The following is a 23,131-nucleotide window of genomic DNA, read 5'->3' as shown; positions in this document are numbered from 1 at the left end:
GACAGACAGACTGCTGCTCAGAATGATACTGCCCATTTGTCTGACCTTAAGGATGCAGCCACTGTTAACGGACTGGAAACTGAATGTGAAATGTCGATACCCGAAAGACTCACTGGTTGTACACTTGCAGGAGTCTTTTGCAATTTAATCATCACGTCATTTTTCGGCGCTCTTGACATAGAGAATACTAAACGATGTCCCGTCTTATACCATATTTATGAAACGAGTGAATGGTTTGGTATGTAACGAGCGAAAGCGAGTTAGATACTATTGCCATTCACGAGTTTCATAGACATGGTATTACACGGGACCTAGTTTAGTATTTTATTTATTACTCACCCAACATTAGCAAAATATTATCGACGAAGTACTTCTTTGTGTGTGATCACTCTCAGCTTTCCGCGAGTCAAGCAAGACCTAATACTATTGTGACAGGGTATTAGCATTGTGACGTCATAACTGTAAATCACTTTGAGGTCATACGTACGGCATCACGCGATGTTATTACACAATGTGTAATAAACAATGTGCAATAACATTGTAAAATTATCAAACAGTGATATCTACAACGGGTGAGTAATGTACAGAGGATACTTAACAGCTTCCGTGTTATGCCATTTTTATTAAACGAGTTAATCATCTTTCACGAGCTTAATAAAAATGGTATTGCACGGAAGCGAGTTTAGTATTCTGTTTATTGCTCTCCAACATACATTGATAGAAACTGCGGCGAAATTGCCTTCACACTCTCAGCTTTCCGCGAGTCAAGCAATGACTAATACCATTGTGACAGAGGTATTAGCATTGTGACGTCATAACTGTAAACCATTATGACGTCATACGCCCGTCATCACGCGATGTTATTACACAATGAGGGAGACCTGTTGTATGACAACAAACATTCCCAGGGTCATTTAGTCCTCATGTTCTGAATGTGCACATATATTCGCGTCAATTACATCACTTTCAATTCCTCTTGAAACAGTTGAGGCATGGTCTCTTTAATTTCAATTAAGTTCAACCCGGTGTATGGCTTATTACATACAACTCATTTATCCGTTTATGTTCAACACTGAACATTTTAATAGATGTAATACTTCATTTTAAGGGCACAAACTCAAACCATTTTACACATTAACGCTCAGGTGTACGTGCTTCTTAACAGTGATGTGAACTGTGGGCATAGAATCCAACTAGTCCAAATCTGGATCGCCAAGGAATCTGTATTGAAACTTCACACTCATGAAATATAAGAAGTTATTATCCATAAAGCTTGTCAATATTGTACTTTCCAACTTCCAACTTGAGTGCCACTCAAAGAAGTTTCCAAACCTGATTCCAAACACGAAGGATCACATGGAAATGCTTAATACCATGCAGCATTGTAATGCAGTCTTCCTTATCTTTCAAAACCAAAGTCACAAGTAACGTCCACTGACCGATAAACATGATTGTCTAGTAGATATTTATATAGGTCAACAGACATCGATAGCAGTCATTTCGTTAATATACTTATGAAATAAATATACTTTTGTCCGACATTGACAAATGGTATGTACCGTTGCTGTACATTTTCATTGCGGTCACATTCTTGAACGTCAGCTTTAGACACGAATCAAATGTGAACATCACTCCAGCGCTGAGAAATCTCGACACAGACACTCTTGTCGTACAACTGTATCTCAGGTCCCCATAATCTGTAGCGTTAATGCCTAAATTAGATCTTATAACACCCGTGACAAATACATCATCCATAGGGATAAAGCGCGTCACTGAGGACGCATGGTAAAGCTTGAGCAAAACGTCTTTGGACACAATATAAGCAAGTCCTCGACAAAAATTGGGCCATGTTTTAAACGGATATTGGGCTGTTGAAACGTACCATTTCAGTTTAGTTTCCCTCCATGGCGCATACCTGTGAGCTATTGAGCCTAGGAGCTGATTAGTAGGTTCCTTCAGCTGAGTGAGATACTTGACAATCACATATGGGTTCATAAACATGTCATCATCCATCTTCAACACAAAGGCTGCTTCAGGACAATGGTTCAGCATCCAGTGATAACCCATTATGTGTTTTATACTCAGATTTCTATACACATCAATGAAATTCCCTTGAATTACGTCTTTAAATTCATTAGCTTCTCTTACGACACTGGTTTGAAGTGTTTCATTATTTGAAACGCCGACGGTAAAAACAAGGACGACTGTTTTATTCCACGCTTTACGATCGCTTCCAAAGGTTTCTCGGATTCGACGTCGATAATTGATATGATCCAAGGCCGAGTGAACAATCGTTAGTAGATACACGTTACCTATCTGACAGAGGTCAGAGTTCAAGGTAAACTGATATTGATGCAGATTTACAAGAAGATGCCTCTCTTCCCCTTCCTTTAAAAGAGAATAGTTGAACAATCCAGGTATCTGTTCAAAAGCGGGATGTTTGAGTGGAAGGATTTCACTGGAGACAGTGTCGATGGCCTTTGGCTTGTCATGTCTATCCCCGAGGACCCTGCCAAGGTGGCGTGTACCGTGGTTCTGTAGGCCTGGGACTGGAGATGGGAACCCGACAAGGTACAGGTAGAGTGGCACCACGACGTTCACGGCTACAAACAAGGGGAACACTCGCCTCCGGGTCCTCCTCTTGCAAATGGATGTAACCCTGCCAATGACATCTGGAAGTAAATCAATAGCAACATGTCAGAATGAGAGAAACACAGCAATAACTCCCAGCTGAAAAAGATTCTGCTGTTGATAGTTTTCGATACTTCATTGAAGAAATACATTTTTCTTTATCTCCACGTTTGGTGTTAAAAGCATAGTTTCCCCCAGAACTGTCTTTCTTAAAGCTTGTTTTGGGTACAATATGTGAAGCCAATTGATACTGTTCCCAGCCGTTATATTGCTGGAATATTACTAAAATCAGCATAAAACCGTTTTCAAGCACTCTCTGTTTGACACAGGATATACACGCGTTATGGGCTGATATGTTTTTCAAGGAGTTCGCCTGGGACAAGGAGTTCGCCATTGCAGCATGGACTCTTATCTGCTTCAAATCATTTGATGGGACTTCAAGACACGGAACTATCCCGATATAGCGCAGTATGTATGTAGATCTATGTGCCGCGACCTTGCAAGGTGAAATCTACATGCATGACTTCCAGTACACAAATTACCAGGCTGCTAGAGTTTGGTAGATACTACAGGTTCACATCCACAAGCTGATAGTATAGGCTGCTAAAGTTGAGAAGAAACTTCGGGTCCATATACACAAGCTGCTAAGAAAGACTGCTAGAGTTTGGTAGATACTAAAGGTCCACAGACACCAGCTGATAAGATAGACTTCTAGAGTTTGGTAGATACTACAGTTCCACAAACACAAACTACTAAGATCGACTGCTAAAGTTTGGTAGATACTACAGGTCCACATACACAAGCTGCTAAGATAGACTGCTAGAGTTTTGTAGATACTACAGGTCCACAGACACAAGCTGATATGATAGACTTCTAGAGTTTGGTAGATACTACAGGTTCACATCCACAAGCTGCTAAGATAAGCTGCTAGAATTTGGTAGATACTACAGTTCCACAAAAACAAACTGCTAAGATCGACTGCTTAAGTTCGGTAGATACTACAGGTCCACATACACAAGCTGCTAAGATAGACTAATACGGTTTGGTAGATACTACATATTCACATCCACAAGCTGATAGTACAGGCTGCTAGGGTTTGGTAGATACTACAGGTCCACATACACAAGCTGCTAAGATCGACTGGTAAAGTTTGGTAGATAATACATGTCCACATCAACAAGCTGCTAAGATACAATGCTCGAGTTTGGTAGAGACTACAGGTTCACATACACAAACTGCTAAGATACCATGCTAGAGTTTGGTAGATACTACATATTAATATCCACAAGCTGATAGTATAGGCTGCTAGTGTTTACTAGATACTACAGGTTCAGATACACACGCTTCTAAGATAGACTGCTACAGTTTGGTAGATACTACACGTCCACAGACACACGTTGCTAAGATAGACTTCTACAGTTTTGTAGATACTACAGGTTCACATCCACAAGCTGTCAATATAGGCAGTTAGAGTTTGGTAGATACTACAGTTCCACAAACACAAACTGCTAAGATCGACTGCTAGAGTTTGGTAGATACTACAGGTCCACAGACACAAGCTGCTAAGATAGACTGCTAGAATTTGGTAGATACTACAGGTCCACATACACAAGCTGCTAAGATAGATTGCTAGAGTTTGGTAGATATTACAGGTTCACATACACAAGCTGCCAGGATAAACTTCTAGAGTTTGGTAGATACTACAGGTTCACACCCACAAGCTGCTATGATAGGCTGCTAGAGTTTGGTAGATACTACAGGTCCACATACACAAGCTGCTAAGATAGAGTAATACAGTTTGATAGATACTACATATTCACATCCACAAGCTGCTAAGATACAATGTTGGAGTTTGGTAGATAATACATGTCCACATCAACAAGCTGCTAAGATACAATGCTCGAGTTTGGTAGAGACTACAGGTTCACATACACAAACTGCTAAGATACCATGCTAGAGTTTGGTAGATACTACATATTAACATCCACAAGCTGATAGTATAGGCTGCTAGTGTTTACTAGATACTACAGGTTCACACCCACAAGCTGCTAAGATAGGCTGCTAGAGTTTGGTAGATACTACAGGTTCACATCCACAAGCTTATAGCATACAATGCCACAGTTTAGTAGATACAGCAGGTCCACATACAAAAGTTGATAAGATAGACTTCTAGAGTTTGGTAGATACTACAGGTCCACATTCAAAAGCTGCTAAGATAGGCTGTTAGAGTTTGGTAGATACTACAGTTCCAAAAACACAAACTGCTAAGATCGACAGCTAAAGTTTTTTTAGATACTACAGGTCCACACCCACAAGCTGCTAAGATACAATGCTAGAGTTTGGTAGATACTACAGGATCCACATCCACAAGCTGATAGGATAGATGCTAGAGTTTAGTAGATACTACAGGTCCACATTCACAAGCTGCTAAGATAGACTGCTAAAGTTTGTTAGATACTACAAGGTCAGATGCATAGCCTGCTAAGATAGACAGCTAGAGTTTGGTAGATACTACAGGTCCACATACACAAGCTGCTAAGATAGACTGCTAGAGTTTGTTAGATACTACATGTCCTCATCCACAAGCTGCTAAGATACAATGTTAGAGTTTGGTAGATACATACAGGTCCACATACACAAGCTGCTAAGATACAATGCTACGAGTTTGGTATGGACTACAGGTCCACATACACAAGCTGCTAAGATAGACTGATAGAGTTTTTATAGATACTACATACACATCCACAAGCTGCCAGATAGACTTCTAGAGTTTACTGATTTACAGGTCCACATACACAAGCTGCCTCAGATAGACGGCTAGAGTTTCGTAGATACTACATGTCCACATACACAAGCTGCTAAGATAGACTGTTAGAGTTTGGTAGATACTACATGTCCACATCTACAAGCTGCTATAATAGACTGCTAGAGTTTGGTAGATACTACAGGTCCACATACACAAGCTGCCAAGATAGACTTCTAGAGTTTGGTAGACACTACAAGTTCACATCCACAAGCTGCTAAGATAAAGATGCTAGAGTTTGGTAGATACTACAGGTTCACATACACAAGTTGGTGTAACAATGCTAGAGTTTAGTAGATGCTAAGATAGACTGCTAAATGTTGTTAGATCCTACAAAGTCAGATGCATAGTCTGCTACGATAGACTGCTAGAGTTTGGTAGATACTACAGGTCCACATACACAAGCTGCTAAGATAGACTGCTAGATATGGGTAGATACTAAAGGTCCACATACACAAGCTGATAAGATAGACTGCTATAGTTTGTTAGATACTACAGGGTCAGATGCATAGGCTCCTAAGATAGACTGCTAGAGTTTGGTAGATACTACAGGTCCACATACACAAGTTGCTAAGATACACTGCTAGTGCTTGGTAGATACTACAGGTCCACATACACAAGCTGCTAAGATAGACTGCTAGAGTTTGGTAGATACTACAGGTCCACAGACACAAGCTGCTAAGATAGGCTGCAAAAGTTTGTTAGATACTACAGGGTCAGATGCATAGGCTGCTAACATAGACTGATACAGTTTGGTAGAGACTACAGGTCAACATACACAAGCTGCTATCTTAGACTGATACAGTTTGGTACCACATACACAAGCTGCTGAGCTAGACTGATATAGTTTGGTACCACATACACTAGCTGCTGATATAGACTGATATAGTTTGGTACCACATACACAAGCTGCTGAGATAGACTGATACAGTTTGGTACCATATACACAAGCTGCTGAGATAGACTGATACAGTTTGGTACCACATACACAAGCTGCTAAGATAGACTGATACAGTTTGGTACCACATACACAAGCTGCTGAGATAGACTGATACAGTTTGGTTCCATATACACAAGCTGCTGACTAGACTTCTGGAACAGCCACATACACAAGCTGCTGAGATAGACTGATACAGTTTGGTACCACATACACAAGCTGCTAAGATAGACTGATACAGTTTGGTACCATATACACAAGCTGCTGAGATAGACTGATACAGTTTGGTTCCATATACACAAGCTGCTGAGATAGACTGATACAGTTTGGTACCACATACACAAGCTGCTAAGATAGACTGATACAGTTTGGTACCATATACACAAGCTGCTGAGATAGACTGATACAGTTTGGTTCCATATACACAAGCTGCTAAGATAGACTGATACAGTTTGGTACCACATACACTAGCTGCTGAGATAGACTGATATAGTTTGGTACCACATACACAAGCTGCTGAGATAGACTGATACAGTTTGGTTCCACATACACAAGCTGCTAAGATAGACTGATACAGTTTGGTTCCATATACACAAGCTGCTGAGATAGACTGATACAGTTTGGTTCCATATACACAAGCTGCTGAGATAGACTGATACAGTTTGGTTCCATATACACAAGCTGCTGAGATAGACTGATACAGTTTGGTTCCATATACACAAGCTGCTGAGATAGGCTGATACAGTTTGGTACCACATACACTAGCTGCTAAGATAGATGAGACTGATACAGTTTGGTACCAGTTTGCTGCTGATAGACTGATACTGCTATACAGATAGATAGGCTGATACAGTTTGGTACCACATACACAAGCTGCTGAGATAGACTGATACAGTTTGGTTCCATATACACAAGCTGCTGAGATAGACTGATACAGTTTGGTACCACATACACAAGCTGCTGAGATAGACTGATACAGTTTGGTACCACATACACAAGCTGCTGAGATAGGCTGATACAGTTTGGTTCCATATACACAAGCTGCTGAGATAGACTGATACAGTTTGGTTCCATATACACAAGCTGCTGAGATACACTGCTGATACAGTTTGGTACCATATACACAAGCTGCTGAGATAGACTGATACAGTTTGGTACCATATACACAAGCTGCTGAGATAGACTGATACAGTTTGGTTCCATATACACAAGCTGCTGAGATAGGCTGATACAGTTTGGTACCACATACACAAGCTGCTGAGATAAACTGATACAGTTTGGTTCCATATACACAAGCTGCTGAGATAGACTGATACAGTTTGGTACCATATACATGCTGAGCAGACTGATACAGTTTGGTACCACATACACAAAGCTGCTGATATAGACTGATATAGATAGCTGCTGAGATACTGAGTTTGGTTCCATATACACAAGCTGCTGAGATAGACTGATACAGTTTGGTACCACATACAGTAGCTGCTGTTCCTGATATAGTTATGTACCCACATACAAGCTGCTGAGATAGACTGATACAGTTTGGTTCCATATACACAAGCTGCTGAGATAGACTGATACAGTTTGGTTCCATATACACAAGCTGCTGAGATAGACTGATACAGTTTGGTACCACATACACAAGCTGCTGAGATAGACTGATACAGTTTGGTTCCATATACACAAGCTGCTGAGATAGGCTGATACAGTTTGGTACCACATACACAAGCTGCTGAGAGAGACTGATATAGTTTTGTACCACATACACAAGCTGCTGAGATAGACTGATACAGTTTGGTACCACATACACAAGCTGCTGAGATAGGCTGATACAGTTTGGTACCACATACACAAGCTGCTGAGATAGACTGATATAGTTTGGTACCACATACACAAGCTGCTGAGATAGACTGATACAGTTTGGTACCACATACACTAGCTGCTAAGATAGGCTGATACAGTTTGGTACCACATACACAAGCTGCTAAGATGGGCTGCTACAGTTTGGTACCACATACACAAGCTGCTGTGATAGACTGATATAGTTTTGTACCACATACACAAGCTGCTGAGATAGACTGATACAGTTTGGTTCCATATACACAAGCTGCTGAGATGGGCTGCTACAGTTTGGTTCCACATACACAAGCTGCTAAGATAGACTGATATAGTTTGGTACCACATACACAAGCTGCTGAGATAGACTGATACAGGTTGGTACCACATACACAAGCTGCTAAGATAGGCTGCTAGTAGTTGGTAGACACTACAGGTCCACATACACAAGTTGGCTAGTTCTCTCAACACCATATGGTCACTACTTGGCTCAAACAAAACCAACAATAATCGACTGAAAAATATACATGTGTTAATAACTGAACAAACAAACCTGCGACTTGACAGAACATGTTTCCTACATCCCGTTCAGTTCCTGAATGAAATGTCATTTTATGGAACTGTTCATCACTGTTCAGTTCAATATATACTGCAAGCTGCGCCAGTAACACGTCAATACATGGGCATTATATATCAACCAGGTTGAACATTAAATGTCGCTTTGCTATCAGAACAATTACGAACATATGGTTCATTGTCAACAGTCGGGCAACTTGCTTTGTGGTTGTCTTCAGTCAAGTTTATAGATGTGTTCATGATGAAACGTCATCGGAAAACATAAATCCCAAACCATTATATATATTAAAAATCCCAATGTGTTAAATTTTAAGAATGTGTTAACTGTTAACAACACTATGTACATTCTGTAATACCACCATGAAAACTGTACAATCTTCCATGTAAACCATCCCGCCATCCTATGTATTCTTCACTGTACATCTGTACTTCTTATGCCGGGTATCTGAGCGTAATTAAAGCTTTCTTCTCTTCTAAAAGGTTATGTTCTGTTCAGGTAGAGTTACATGTTTGTCTTAACAGTCATACAAATACGATTTTCAAAGGACTTGTTTTACCATCCTACCACTTAACTCAGATATTTGAATGTACCACAATGCATTATGTGTTTAGTTTGCCAGGGACGTATTGTGTGCTGGGAGAATTGTAAGACCCAAGGACATGGTGGCACACAAGACCCACATTGGAAACTAGTCACGTGTCTTCAGTGTGTCAGCTGATTTTGAGAGTGATTTAACGCCGCTTTTCATTCATTTAAACGTTGTGCGGGTTGGTCCTAGAAAGTTTAAACATATTTAGATCAAATCGGGCACGGCATTGGGACACAACTCTGCACAACGAAATCCGCCCTTCAGCGACTGGGATACTGGGACAATTAGTCAAAGCAATCTAGATGTCGTATTGACAAATGTGTATCTACATAAAAATAAATAAAATCTACATTGAGCATAGAACAACTCTTAATTTCATTCATTCATTCATTCATTCATTCATTCATTCATTCATTCATTCATTCATTCATTCATTCATTCATTCATTCATTCTAGATTGTGACTCCTTTTTAATTTTTGGAGTCTAGGGTACAAACTGGTGTTACCCCAGTCACCTTCATGTAAGTATGTTCAAGTGATCTAGACTTTTCAATAACTATTTTGTATAAGACTTATGTTGAACGAGAAGATCATTATCGAAAATCATCAGAACACCATGATGTTGCATAGTGAATTACAAATAAATCAATATATTCTGTTTGTAAAGGCTAGGATAGATTGAAGTCCCACCATTATGTTATCAACCCATCTGGGTCAAACGTGTGTTTACGTTCATTGAAGGTAACCGCTACTTTATCTAGCCATTTGGGCCAAGCCTGTGTTGACTCCCCATTGTAGGTAGCCGTTTCGTTATCAACCCATCTGGGACAAGTGTGTGTTGACTCTCACTGAAGATAACCCTTTACGTTATCAACACATTTTGGCCAAGCGTGTGTTGACTCTCTCATTGAAGATAGCCGTTACGTTATCAACCTATCTGGGCCAAGCGTGTGTTGACTCTCATTGAAGATAACCGTTTCGTCATCAACCCATCTGGGCCAAGCGTGTGTTGACTCTAATTGAAGATAACCGTTTCGTTATCAACCCATCTGGGCCAAGCGTGTGTTGACTCTAATTGAAGATAACCGTTTCGTTATCAACCCATCTGGCCCAAGCGTGTGCTGACTCTCATTAAACATAACCATTACGTTATCAACCCATCTCGGCCAAGCGTGTGTTGACTCTCATTGAAGATAACCATTAAGTTATCAACCCGTAACGGCACTGTGACTCTGAAGAAGTCTTGTTCAGTATTTGAGGCCACATGGCCAAGAGTACAAACATTCAAAACAACATTTTACGGATGGACAGATAAAACAATAAAATCAGAACATTTTTATACAGGCAAGTTACGCTTTAGAAATATTGCAATATATTTCAATAGATGTACAGTTGTTGTTGTTGTTGTTGTTGTTGTTGTTGTTGTTGTTGTTGTTGTTACAAGTTTACATTTTAATCTTGATGGAAACGAATGGTAATAACGAGATATATACAATTTTCTATGTACAGAATAGAATGGACACACAGGTAAAAAATGAAATTTATTCATCTTCTGAATATTATCATTATAACGTTGTTGTTGAACATTCAGCTTACGTCTGAAACAGCGAAATTTGGATATAATATGTATAAGGTCTTTCTTATGACAGAGTTCCAATATGTATTTTTCAGTTTCCAGGGCGGACTTGATTGTTCCATAGTCTTTTAGAAAATCTGATGATATTATCCTAGAATGCCAATTTTGAATTTCAATATTTTGACATCTTTGTTTGAAAACACTTATAAACATTTCAATATTCCCATTTTCCTGTGTAATCCAAACATAAGTAAATCCAGTTAGGAATAGACATGCGTGACCCAGTTGCAGCTGCCACTATCATCTTGCAGCTTTAACATTTCATAACATGACTTGGGATGTCGATGATCGTCCATATGTATTAGTATAGTACAGTCCAGTAACTGTGCTTCTGTACTAGTTCTTGAGATCTTAACTGATTACCAACATTTGACCTTCGCTCGTGCATGCTTAGTGAGTGAGTTTGACTTTAACATTATGTCGGTTTATATCACAGCGGGGCGGTAGGGTTTAGCCTAGTGGTTACAGCGTTTGCTCGTCACACCAAAGACCTGGATTCGATTCCCAACGTGGCTACAATCTGTGTAGAAGCCAGTATCTGTTGTCCCCAGAAGGAATAAACTCACTCACTCACTCTCTATATCACAACGGGGCTACTTTATATTCGTCAGATCGTGATACACGTGTAGTTATAATGTTCCAAGACAGAGGGTTTGTCAAACGGATCAATAGAGTCAAACCTTCTAACTTAAATACTCAGTTTCCTTTATTTCAATAGCCTGCAAACGTCAACTTGAAACAGATATGCTTATATAGATTAACCGAGGATGAGTGAGTATGATTTTACGCCGCCTTTAGCAATATTCTTGCAAAATCACAGCTAGGGGGACACCAACAAATGGGCTAACGCATTTTACCCATGTGGATAATCGAACGCCTTAGCCACTAGGCTAAGCCAACGCGTGGCGGTGGAGAATCCTTATGGTTAAAGCATTGGGTACAATGTGTGAAGCCCATTTCTGGTGTCCCCCGCCATGATATTGCTGGGATATTGCTAAAAGCAGAGTAAAACCATACTCACTCACTCACTCACGAAGCCAACGCCCCGCAATTCACAGTTTCACATTCACAATTTTCACCCCTTTTGCTTTGCACGCTAGAATATATGAATACATATAGTATGAATACTCTATAAATATATGATACCTGAAGGGGTTTCAGTGTTTTGTTCTGGATTCATAGTTTGATATGACGGTGGTATGTAAACTGTTGACTTAGTGAATACGATCCAGTGAGCCGTGCTGAAATCCGAAACAGCTGTAAGCATCGATCTGTCAACTGGGACACGGCGACATGACATTGTGAGAGCCCGTCCACCTGTTCCCGTTAGCCGCATCAGTCGAATCTGTAGTAATACATAGACAGTTCCCATCACTTAGGGAACGAGAATGGTAAGAGTGACTTCGATGAACTCCTTCCAAAAAGCGATAAAATATTCTACAGTGTGTAATGATATTAAGTTCAACATATAACTAAGCTTAGTTATTATCCTTATCGTTTTGTTCAGTATTTTACCCCGCCTCCTATCGTTACATCCGTTATATTTAGGCTTACATTTCCTCAATAAAGTACAGATTCTAGTACTTTTGTTAGGATGAGTCCAATCGGGATTCGAACCCTCCGGATCAGGGAAATGTATGGTGGAAGCCTCGGTGGCTGAGTCCCATCACTTGGGGAATGAGAGTGTGAGGGCATGGTTGGAATGCTCATCTGCCTGACCTTAAGGACGTAACAACTGGCTAGGGGACTTAATCATTACGTCATTTTTCTTTTTATTTCATTATATAGTTTGCTGTTGCTGAGTCATCAACAACTATACTATCCACAAAAAGAAACGCATAGGCGTTTTGTATTTTTACAAATCTATCAATTACCTATTGTGTTCGTACAATCGTCAAAATATGTAACAAAAGTGTTGATGACATGATTTTACAAGTAAAGTCGACTTTACATGAAAACGTTGATTTTGATGAGATTTCTTACAAGGATTAAAAAGGCATCGCCACAACGCAACAGAAATCACCTTCCAGTTGAAATTGTGCAGCAAAGAGCATGCACTGTCTAGCTATAAAACTCCAGATTACTTTCGGAAATCGGCATTCGTTTTGAAGGAGTTTCAATGTCAAATCACTACGCCACGTCTTGACGCTGCGACACGGAACATCGCCATTGAAAGAATGCATGCTGGAGATTACCAATCTTCTGTTGCCAGGCGTCTGAATGTTAGTCTGAGCACTATATCAAGGTTTGCAGCTCGTTACAACAAAACAGGTATAACAAATGATTGTCCCCGTACAGGCAGACCTCAAGTCACCACTGCAGCCCAAGATCGGTATACCCGGGTACTACATTTGCGTGATCGGACTGCCACGGGTGAGAGCACAGCAGCCAGAGTGCCTGGACTTCGGAGGATATCCGGTCAAACTGTACGGAACAGGTTGAGAGAGACTGGACTGAGAGCCAGGAGACCCGACGTCGGGACGGGGCAACGTCGTCAACATCGCGCTCAACGTGTCCGTTATCTAAAATTATCCACTTGGTTATGTAGACATGTAAAAAATCATGTTCTTAAGTCCATTTGTGGACGAGTTATACATGTTTGAAAATATAGCATTTTCGCAACAGATTTCTGGGTTATGCGTTTCTATTTTTTAATGGTACATGTATATTACAATTATATGTGTGCACACGCTTGCCTTAAGAAAAGCAATGGAAAGGCCCAGCTTAACCTCCTCTTTATCCGAGTACAGGAAACTAAACAACCAGCCCCAGTTCCGCGCAAAATACCTCATATACTTATTCAGTATAAGTTATCTTGTTAAAAACCACAGCAATAAATATTGAACAGCATGGCCAGTTTTAATTACTGACGGTTCATGATACTGCTTCAATGTTCACTGAACTGCAATCATATCATGGCGTCGCCAACTAATGGATCAGTTGCGTCACGTATTGATACAGTTGAGGCATGGTCTTTTCAATTTCAATTAATTTCAACCCTGTGTATAGATTATTACATACAACTCATTCATTCGTTTATGTTCAACAATATGAACATTTTAATACATGTAATGCTTTATTTTAAGAACAAAAAAAAAAATCATAAAGGCACAGTTGTACATGCTAACATAGTTCTTAACAGTGAAGTGAACTGTGGGCATAGAATCCAACTAGTCCAACACTGGATCGCCAAGGAATCTGTATTGAAACGTCACACTCACGAAATATAAGAAGTTGTTATCCTTAAAGCCTGTCAATATTGTACTTTCCAACTTCTAAAGAGCCACTCAAAGACGTTCCAAACCTGATTCCAAACACGAAGGATCAGATTGAAGTGCACGATTTCATGCAGCATTGTAATTCAGTCTTCCTTATCTTTCAAAGTCACAAGAAACGTCCACTGACAGATAAATATGATCTTCTAGTAGATATTTCAATAGGTCAGTCATCGATAACTGGAACCCTTCAGCATCACTGTAGGCCATAGTCTCTTTATGTTCTGAGAAACATGTTAATGCCGAGAGCGAATTATCACAGGTACTTATCACAGGTGCGAATTATCAGTAATGGACATACATGACAGATTCGCTATGGTATTATTCCCTTATGTTTAATCATTACACTGATTTTGTAATTATACTTATGAAATAAATATACTTTTGTCCGACATTGACAGATGGCATGTACCGTTGCTGTACATTTTCATTGCGGTAACATTCTTGAACGTAAGCTTTAGACACGAATCAAATGTGTACATCACTCCAGCACTGAGAAAATTCGACACAGACACTCTTGTCGTACAGACATCTCAGGTCCCTATAATCTGTAGCGTTAATGCCCAAATTAGATCTTATAACACCCGTGACAAATACATCATCCATAGGGATAAAGCGTGTCACTGAGGACGCATGGTAAAGCTTGAGCAAAACGTCTTTGGACACAATATAACCAAGTCCTTGACAAAAATAGGGCCATGTTTTAAACGGATATTGGGCTGTTGAAACGTACCATTTCAGTTTAGTTTCCCTACATGGCACATACCTGTGAGCTATTGCGCCTAGGAGCTGATTAGTAGGTTCCTTCAGCTGAGTGAGATACTTGACAATCATATATGGGTTCATAAACATATCATCATCCATCTTCAACACAAAGGCTGCTTCAGGACAATGGTTCAGCATCCAGTGATAACCCATAATGTGTTTTATACTCAGATTTCTATACACATCAATGAAATTACCTTGAATCATGTCTTTAAATTCATTAGCTTCTCTTTCGACACTGGTTTGAAGTGTTTCATTATTTGAAACGCCGACAGTAAAAACAACGACGACTGTTTTATTCCACGCTTTACGAACGCTTCCAAAGGTTTCTCGGATTCGACGTCGATAATTGAAATGATCCAAGGCCGAGTGAATAATCGTTAGTAGATACACGTGACCTATCTGACAGAGGTTAGAGTTCAAGGTGAACTGATATTGATGCAGATTTACAAGAGGATGCCTCTCTTCACCTTCCTTTAACAGAGAATAGTTGAACAATCCAGGTATCTGTTCAAAAGCGGGATGTTTGAGTGGAAGCATCTTACTGGAGACAGTGTCGATGGCCTTTGGCTTGTCATGTCTATTCTCGAGGGACCCTGCCCTGGTGGCGTGTACCGTGGTCCTGTAGGCCTGGGACTGGAGATGGGAACCCGACAAGGTACAGGTAGAGTGACACCACGACGTTCACGGGAACAAACAAGAGGAACGCACGCCTCCGGGGCCTCCTCTTGCAAATGGATGTAACCCTGCCAATGACATCTGGAAGAAAATCAATGGCAACATGTCAGAATGAGAGAAACACAGCAATAACTCACAGGTGAAATAGATTCTGCTGTTGATAGTTTACCATACTTTATTGAAGAAATACAGTTTCCTCTATCCCCACGTATGGTGTTAAAAGCATAGTTTCCCCCAGAACTATCTTTCTTAAAGCTTGTTTTGGGTACAATGTGTGAAGCCAATTGATAATGTTCCCAGCCGTGATATTGCTGGAATATTACTAAAATCAGCATAAAACCTTTTTCAAGCACTCTCTGTTTGACACAGGATATACAGTGTTATGGGCTTATATGTTCTTCAAGGAGTTCGCCTGGGACAAGGATTTCGCCATTGCAGCATGGACTCTGCTTCAAATCATTTGATGGGACCTCCAGACACGGAACTATCCCGATATAGCGCAGTATGTATGTAGATCTATGTGCCTCGACCTTGCAAGGTGAAATCTACATGCATGTCTTCCGGTACACCAATTACCAGACTGCTAGAGTTTAGTAGATACTACAGGTTCACAAACTCAAGCTGCTAAGATACAATGCTAGAGTTTGGTAGATACTACAGGTTCACATCCACAAGCTGTTAAGATAGGCTGCTAGAGTTTGGTAGATACTACAGGTTCACATACACAAGCTGCTATGATAGGCTGCTAGAGTTTGGTAAAGACTACAGGTTCACATACACAAGCTGCTAAGATAGACTGCTACAGATTGGTACCCACATGCACAAGCTGCTAAGATAGACTGATACAGTTTGGTACCACATACACAAGCTGCTAAGATGGGCTGCTAGTAGTTTGTAGACAGTACAGGTCCACATTCACAAGTTGGCTAGTTCTTTCAACACCATATGGTCACTACTTGGTTCATACAAATATGATTTTCAAAGGACTTGTTTTACCATCCTACCACTTAACGCAGATATTAGAATGTACCACAATGCATTATGTGTTTAGTTTGCCAGGGAAGTATTGTATGTTGGGAGAATTGTAAGACCCAAGGACATGGTGTCACGTGTCTTCAGTGTGTCAGCTGACTTTGAGAGTGATTTAACGCCGCTTTTTATTCATTTAAACGTTGTGCGGGTTGGTCCTAGAAAGTTTAAACATATTCAGATCAAATCGGGAACGGCAAGGGGACACAACTCTGCACATCGAAATCCGCCCTTCAGCGACTGGGATACTGGGACAATTAGTCAAAGCAATCTAGTATCGTATTGACAAATGTGTATCTACATAAAAATAAATAAAATATACATAGAGCATAGAACAACTCTTAACTTCATCCATTCATTCATTCATTCATTCATTCATTCATTCATTCATTCATTCATTCATTCATTCATTCATTCATTCTAGATTGTGACTCCTTTTTAATGTTTGGAGTCTAGGGTACAAACTTGTGTTACCCCAGTCACCTTCATGTAAGTATGTTCAAGTGATCTAGACTTTTCAATAACTATTTTGTATATGACTTATGATGAACGAGAAGATCATTATCGAAAATCATCAGAACACCATGATGTTGCATAGTGAATTACAAATAGATCAATATGTTCTGTTTGTAAAGGCTAGGATAGATTGAAGTCCCACCATTATGTTATCAACCCATCTGGGTCAAACGTGTGTTGACGTTCATCGAAGGTACCTCTTGCGTTATCAACCCTCTCTGGGCCAGTCGTGTGTTGACGTTCATTGAAGGTAACCGCTACTTTATCTAGCCATCTGGACCAAGCATGTTTTGACTCTCACTGAAGGTACCCGTTTCGTTATCAACCGATCTGGGCCAAGTGTGTGTTGACTCTCATTGAAAATAACCCTTTACGTTATCAACACATCTTGGCCAAGCGTGTGTTGACGTTCATTAAAGGTAACTATTACGTCATCAACCCATCTCGGCCAAGTGTGTGTTAACGTTCATTGAAGGTAATCGTTACGTTATCTAGCCATTTGGGCCAAGCCTGTGTTGACCCCCATTGTAGATACCCGTTTCGTTATCAACCCATCTCGGCCAAGTGTGTGTTGACTGTCATTAAAGGTAACCAATACGTTATCAACCCATCTCGGCCAAGTGTGTGTTGACTGTCATTAAAGGTAACCAATACGTTATCAACCCATCTGGGCCAAGCGTGTGTTGACTCTCATTAAAGGTAACCAATACATTATCAACCCATCTGGGCCAAGCGTGTGTTGACTCTCATTAAAGGTTACCAATACGTTATCAACCCATCTGGACCAAGCGTATGTTGACTCTCATTAAAGGTAACCAATACGTTATCAACCCATCTGGGACAAGTGTGTGTTGACTGTCATTAAAGGTAACCAATACGTTATCAACCCATCTGGGCCAAGTGTGTGTTGACGTTCATTGAAGGTAATCGTTACGTTATCTAGCCATTTGGGCCAAGCATGTGTTGACTCCCATTGTAGGTACCCGTTTCGTTATCAACCCATCTGGGCCAAGTGTGTGTTGACTCTCATTGAAGGTAATCGTTACGTTATCAACCCATCTGGGCCAACCTTGTGTTGACTGTCATTAAAGGTAACCATTACGTTATCAACTCATCTGGGTCAAACGTGTGTTTACGTTTATTGAAGGTGCCCATTAAGTTATCAACCCATCTGGGCCAATCTTGTGTTGACTCTCATTAAACATAACCATTACTTTATCAACTCATCTGGGCCAAGCGTGTGTTGTCTCTCATTGAAAAGTAACAGTTACGTTATCAACCCGTAACGGCACTGTGACTCTGAAAGAAGTATTTTTCAGTATTTGAGGCCACATGGCCAAGAGTACAAACATTCAAAACAACATTTTGCAGATGGACAGATAAAACAATAAAATTAGAACATTTTTATACAGGCAAGTTACGCTTTAGAAATACTGCAATAGATTTCAATAGATGTACAGTTGTTGTTGTTGTTGTTGTTACAAAGTTTGCATTTTAATCTTGATGGAAACGTATGGTAATAACGAGGTATATACATTTTTCTATGTACAGAATAGAATGGACACACAAGTAAAAAATGAAATTTATTCATCTTGTGTAACATTAAAATCACATTTGTCACACATGAATATTATCATTATAACAAGGTTGTTGAACTTTCAGCTTACGGCTGAAACAGCGAAATTTGGATATAATATGTAAAAGGACTATCTTATGACAGAGTTCCAATATGTCTTTTTCAGTTTCCAGGGCGGACTTGATTGTTCAATAATCTTTTAGAAAATCTGATGATATTATCCTAGAATGCCAATTTTGAATTTCAATATTTTGACATCTTTGTTTGAAAACACTTACAAACATTTCAATATTCCCATCTTCCTGTGTAATCCAAACATAAGTAAAGCCAGTTCGGAATAGAAGTAGACGCACATGCGTGACCCAGTTACAGCTGCCACTATCATCTTGCAGCTTTAACATTTCATAAAATGATTTGGGATGTCGATGATCGTCCATATGTATTAGTATAGTACAGTCCAGTAACTGTGCTTCTGTACTAGTTCTTGAGATCTTAACTGTTTGCCAAAATTTGACCTTCGCTTGTGCATGCTTAGAGTGAGTGAGTTTGACTTTAACATTATGTCGGTTTATATCACAGCGGGGCGGTAGGGTTTAGCCTAGTGGTTACAGCGTTTGCTCGTCACACCAAAGACCCGGATTCGATTCCCAACGTGGCTACAATCTGTGAAGCCAGTTTCTGTTGTCCCCAGAAGGAATAAACTCACTCACTCACTCTCTATATCACAACGGGGCTACTTTATATTCGTCAGATCGTGATACACGTGTAGGTATAATGATCCAAGACTGAGGGTTTGTCAAACGGATCATAAGAGTCAAACCTTCTAACTTAAATACTCAGTTTCCTTTATTTCAATAGCCTGCAAACGTCAACTTCTAACAGATATGCTTATATAGATTAACCGAGGATGAGTGAGTATGATTTTACGCCGCCTCTAGCAATATTCTTGCAAAATCACAGCTAGGGGGACACCAACAAATGGGCTAACGCATTTTACCCATGTGGAGTATCGAACGCCTTAGCCGCTAGGCTAAGCCAACGCGTGGCGGTGGAGAATCCTTATGGTTAAAGCATTGGGTACAATGTGTGAAGCCCATTTCTGGTGTCCCCCGCCATGATATTGCTGGGATATTGCTAAAAGCAGAGTAAAACCATACTCACTCACTCACGAAGCCAATGCCCCGCAATTCACAGTTTCACATTCACAATTTTCACCCCTTTTGCTTTGCACGCTAGAATATATGAATACATATAGTATGAATACTCTATAAATATATGATACCTGAAGGGGTTTCAGTGTTTTGTTCTGGATTCATAGTTTGATATGACGGTGGTATGTAAACTGTTGACTCAGTGAATACGATCCAGTGAGCCGTGCTGAAATCCGAAACAGCTGTAAGCATCAATCTGTCAACTGGGACACGGCGACATGACATTGTGCGAGCCCGTCCACCTGTTCCCGTTAGCCGCATCAGTCGAATCTGTAGTAATACATAGACAGTTCCCATCACTTAGGGAACGAGAATGTCACTGTATGGTTAGAGTGACTTCGATGAACTCCTTCCAAAAAGCGATAAAATATTCTACAGTGTGTAAAGATATTATGCTCAACATATAACTAAGCTAAGTTATTATCCTTATCGTTTTGTTCAGTATTTTACCACGCCTACTCTCGTTACATCCGTTATATTTAGGCTTACATTTCCTCAATAAAGTACAGATTCTAGTACTTTTGTTAGGATGAGTCCAATCGGGATTCGAACCCTCCGGATCAGGGAAATGAATGGTGGAAGCCTCGGTGGCTGAGTCCCATCACTTGGGGAATGAGAGTGTGAGGGCATGGTTGGAATGCCCATCTGTCTGACCTTAAGGACGTAACAACTGGCTAGGGGACTTAATCATCATTTTTCTTTCTATTTCATTATATATTTTACTGTTGCTGAGTCATCAACAACTATACTATCCACAAAAAGAAACGCATAGGCGTTTTGTATTTTTACAAATATATCAATTACCTATTGTGTTCGTACAATCGTCAAAATATGTAACAAAAGTGTTGATGACATGATTTAATTTGCAAGTAAAAATCGACTTTACATGAAAACGTTGATTTTGATCAGATTTCTTACAAGGATTAAAAAGGCATCGTCACAACGCAACAGAAATCACCTTCCAGTTGAAATTGTGCAGCAAAGAGCATGCACTGTCTAGCTATAAAACTCCAGATTACTTTCGGAAATCGGCATTCGTTTTGAAGGAGTTTCAATGTCAAATCACTACGCCACGTCTTGACGCTGCGACACGGAACATCGCCATTGAAAGAATGCACGCTGGAGATTACCAATCTTTTGTTGCCAGGCGTCTGAATGTTAGTCTGAGCACGAAATCACGGCTTGCAGCTCGTTACAACAAAAGAGGTATAACAAATGATTGTCCCCGTACAGGCAGACCTCGAGTCACCACTGCAGCCCAAGATCGGTACATCCGGGTATTACATTTGCGTGATCGTACTGCCACGGGTGAGAGCACAGCAGCCAGGGTGCCCTGGACTTCGGAGGATATCCGGTCAAACTGTACGGAACAGGTTGAGAGAGACTGGACTGAGAGCCAGGAGACCCGACGTCGGGACGGTGCAACGTCGTCACCATCGCGCTCAACGTGTCCGTTATCTACTTGGTAATGTAGACATGTAAAATATCATGTACTTAAGTCCATTTGTGGACGAGTTATACATGTTTGAAAATATAGCATTTTCGCAACAAATTTCTGGTTTATGCCTTTCTTTTCTTAATAGTATATTACAATTATATGTGTGCACACGCTTGCCTTAAGAAAAGCAAAGGAAAGGCCTAGCTTAACCTCTTCTTTATCCGAGTACAGGAAACTAAACAGACCAGCCCCAGTTCCGCGCAAAATACCTCATATACTTATTCAGTATAAGTTATCTTGTTAAAAAGCACAGCAATAAATATTGAACAGCATGGCCAGTTTTAATCACTGACGCTTCATGATACTGCTACAATGTTCACTGAACTGCAATCATATCATGGCGTCGCCAACTAATGCATCAGTTGCGTCACGTTCCGTTCCTACTGATACAGTTGAGGCATGGTCTTTTCAATTTCAATTAATTTCAACCCTGTGTATAGATTATTACATACAACTCATTTATTCGTTTATGCTCAACACTATGAACATTTTAATACATGTAATGCTTCATTTTAAGAGCACAAAATTAAAACATAAAGGCACAGTTGTACATGCTAATATAGTTCTTAACAGTGATGTGAACTGTGGGCATAGAATCCAACTAGTCCAAATCTGGATAGCCAAGGAATCTGTATTTTAAAAAACGTCACACTCACGAAATATAAGAAGTTGTTATCCATAAAGCCTGTCAATATTGTACTTTCAAACTTCCAACTTCTAAAGTGCCACTCATAGACTTTTCCAAACCTGATTCCAAACACGAAGGATCAGATTGAAGTGCACGATTTCATGCAGCATTGTAACTCAGTCATCCTGACCTTTCAAAGTCACAAGTAACGTCCACTGACAGATAAATATGATCTTCTAGTAGGAAGTGAGGAAATGAAAGGAATACAAATCCGAAATCGAATTCTTTGGTATGAAGAAGGAGAAAAACCTTCAAAATATTTCTGCCATCTAGAAAATAGGAATTTCTCAAAAAAATCAATTAATAAGATAATAACTAATGATTAGAACGAAATCACTGACAGCAAATCAATACTGAATGAAGTAAAACTATTTTATAAAATTCTCTATGCTTCTCAGGAACAATATAAGGAAGAAGACTGCTTAAAGGATATTAAAACTCCAACTTTAAACAAAACACTAAGAGATTATCTTGAAAGAGAAATCAGTTTGGATGAAATTAGCAATGCTGTTTGCAGGATGAAGAATAATAAAAGCCCAGGGATTGATGGATTTCCTATTGATTTCTTTAAAAAAAATTGGAAAGAATTAAAAAGTTGGATCTATAGATTTATTAAAGAAGTATCAACAAAAAAAGGAAATGTCTTTGAATATGAAAAGGGGTGTTATCACCTGTATTCCAAAACCCCAAAAAGATAGAACATTACTTAAAAATTGGAGGCCAATCACTTTACTTAATGCTATTTATAAAATTATCAGCTCCTGCATTGCACATAGATTAAAAACTACTTTAGATGAACTTATTCACTCTAACCAAACTGGTTTTATACCGGGTAGGACTATTAGTGAAAATACAAGATTGTTATATGATATAATGTTCGAAACAAAGA

At 39.8% G+C, this 23,131-nt stretch overlaps 1 protein-coding gene and 1 long non-coding RNA gene across 2 annotated transcripts; both read right to left on the bottom strand.

Moving 5' to 3' along the window:
* Positions 1–491: 491 nt before the first annotated feature.
* Positions 492–16,581, bottom strand: LOC124291823. Its single transcript, XR_006902288.1, has 3 exons — positions 16,571–16,581; positions 11,577–11,581; positions 492–1,287 (listed from the first exon to the last, which is right to left on the bottom strand). It is a non-coding gene; the product is annotated as an uncharacterized LOC124291823 (long non-coding RNA).
* On the bottom strand, positions 1,281–8,824 carry LOC124291812 (beta-1,3-galactosyltransferase 5-like). Its single transcript, XM_046728892.1, has 2 exons — positions 8,758–8,824; positions 1,281–2,672 (listed from the first exon to the last, which is right to left on the bottom strand). The coding sequence occupies exons 1-2, from the start codon at positions 8,813–8,815 to the stop codon at positions 1,513–1,515; spliced, it is 1,218 nt and encodes a 405-aa protein (XP_046584848.1). The 5' UTR covers positions 8,816–8,824; the 3' UTR covers positions 1,281–1,512.
* Positions 16,582–23,131: the final 6,550 nt, after the last annotated feature.

Source organism: Haliotis rubra, unplaced genomic scaffold (genome assembly GCF_003918875.1).
Source record: "Haliotis rubra isolate DU_JTF1 unplaced genomic scaffold, ASM391887v1 Scf1131, whole genome shotgun sequence".
Taxonomy (NCBI): Eukaryota; Metazoa; Mollusca; class Gastropoda; order Lepetellida; family Haliotidae; genus Haliotis; species Haliotis rubra.
The sequence above is the reverse complement of the archived record's forward strand: the minus strand, read 5'-3'. Positions and strand labels throughout refer to the sequence as shown.